This window comes from Quercus lobata, chromosome 5, assembly GCF_001633185.2.
Source record: "Quercus lobata isolate SW786 chromosome 5, ValleyOak3.0 Primary Assembly, whole genome shotgun sequence".
In the NCBI taxonomy this organism is placed as follows: Eukaryota; Viridiplantae; Streptophyta; class Magnoliopsida; order Fagales; family Fagaceae; genus Quercus; species Quercus lobata.
Window position 1 is genome coordinate 41,970,750 of NC_044908.1, and position 1,857 is coordinate 41,972,606.

At 46.4% G+C, this 1,857-nt stretch overlaps 1 protein-coding gene across 1 annotated transcript; it reads left to right on the forward strand.

The window, feature by feature from the left end:
- The first annotated feature begins 564 nt into the window (after positions 1 to 564).
- LOC115990488 lies at positions 565 to 1,254 on the forward strand. The gene has a single exon (XM_031114315.1). The coding sequence runs from the start codon at positions 565 to 567 to the stop codon at positions 1,252 to 1,254; it is 690 nt and encodes a 229-aa protein (XP_030970175.1).
- Positions 1,255 to 1,857: the final 603 nt, after the last annotated feature.

A 1,857-nucleotide genomic window follows, 5' to 3' on the forward strand; every position in this document is an offset into this window, starting at 1 on the left:
ATACTAGCTGTTGTCAAATTCATTAGGGCCTAGTTCTTTGACCCACTCTCTACAAATTTATTGTACTGGGCCAATATCCCAAACGTCTTGGGCTTGGGCTTGGGTTGCAAAATATGTCCTTACAATTGGCGTCGTCTGTGGGAAGAACTTGTGCAACAGCGAGTGCAACGGTCATCTATGGTAGGATCAGGTCCCCATTAACAAGAATCCATGGGTTCCCAGTGACAAGATGACTTCCTTAACCTGGAACGCAAGCGAGATTGAGAAGGTAGCGTACACACCACACATACTAGTAAAAGTCACTCTCGAGTTGGGAATCACGTCTCTCAGGAGCAAAATAACAGAGCCATGCAAAGGGAAATTGACCATCTAAAGAAGGAATTACGTCATGCACAACGACGATGAACTCCCTCCCGGTCTAACTCCTCTTCTGATGATGAGAAGGATGGTAGTTATCGACGTAGATCAAGGACTCCTCCTAGTGAGTCTTTCTCATATGAAGAGGAACACCATCGTGAGCGTAGATACAGGAGCCAAACTCGCAGAGGATTGGGAAATGACGCTATGAGCAAAGCGTTGAACCAAATTTCTAAGTCGACCTTCACACGCAGGATTGAAGGAGCAACTCTTCCTCGACATTTCCATCAGCCAGCATTCACCATCTACAATGGACGGACGAACCCGATGGAGCATGTGAGCCATTTCAGTCAGAGAATGGCTGTCCATTCTAAGGACGAAACCTTGATGTGCAAGGTGTTTCCATCCAGTCTGGGACCCGTTGCGATGAGATGGTTTGACGACCTAAAAGCAGATTCCATATATTCCTTCAAGGAGCTCAATCGGGCATTTGGCTCTCGTTTTATTATGTGCACTAGAGTCCCTCGGTCCATTGATTCCCTATTATCCTTATCCATGCGAGGGGGGGAGATTCTGAAGACGTACTCGGACTTATACTGGGAAATGTTTAACGAGATTGATGGTGACTTTGATGACGTGGCCATCAACACCTTCAAGGCCAGCCTTCCAGCCGAGCAAGGTTTAAGGAAGTCTTTGACTGGCAAACCTGTCACTAGTGTGCGCCAACTTATGGATCGGATTGATAAGTACAAGAGGGTTGAGGAAGACCAGCAGTTGGGGAAAGGAAAAGCTAAGGTTATCCCTCAGGAGATGACGGATTTCAGGTTGGATCGATACAACAATAACAACTGGCCTCGGAGAGACTTTGTTTGGCAATCAGGGCCTGTTAATACTTAGGCGGTTAATGCGGTATTCCGAGAACTGGTGCATCAGGTTCTAGAGAAGATTAAGAATGAGCCGTTCTTCAAATGGCCAAACAAGATGGTAGAAACCCTATGAGGCTCAACCAGAGCCTTTATTGCCAATACCATCAAGACTAGGGACACACCACGGAGGACTGCAGAAATTTGTGGGACCATTTGCACCAGCTGGTCCGAGAAGGAAAGTTAAAGCAGCTTTTGCACCATTCTAGTGCCAAGCGGGCCAGATAGGTTCAAATCCCTGGAGAGATGTTTCTTCAAGACCTCCTCTAGGAACGATCAATGTCATCTTTGCTGCTCCTGGGAGGACTGGTTCTTGTCCTTCCAAAGTGATGTTTGTGGCTCGGCTGTTCGCCAATGATGATAATTTGGAGTTGAAGAGGGCTAGAATGGATATTCAACCAGCAATAAGTTTTTCAATCGAGGATAAGATTGGGACCTTATAGCTCTATGATGATGCTTTGGTGGTTACGCTCAGGATTGGTGGGTATGATGTGAAGAGGGTGATGGTGGACTAAGGTAGTGGTGCCAAAATTATGTACCCTGACTTATACAAGGGGCTGAATTTGAGACCTGAAAA

Coding starts and splice junctions, on each gene's coding strand:
- LOC115990488 (XM_031114315.1), top strand. CDS start 565: ATGAGCAAAGCGTTGAACCAAATTTCTAAGTCGACCTTCACACGCAGG.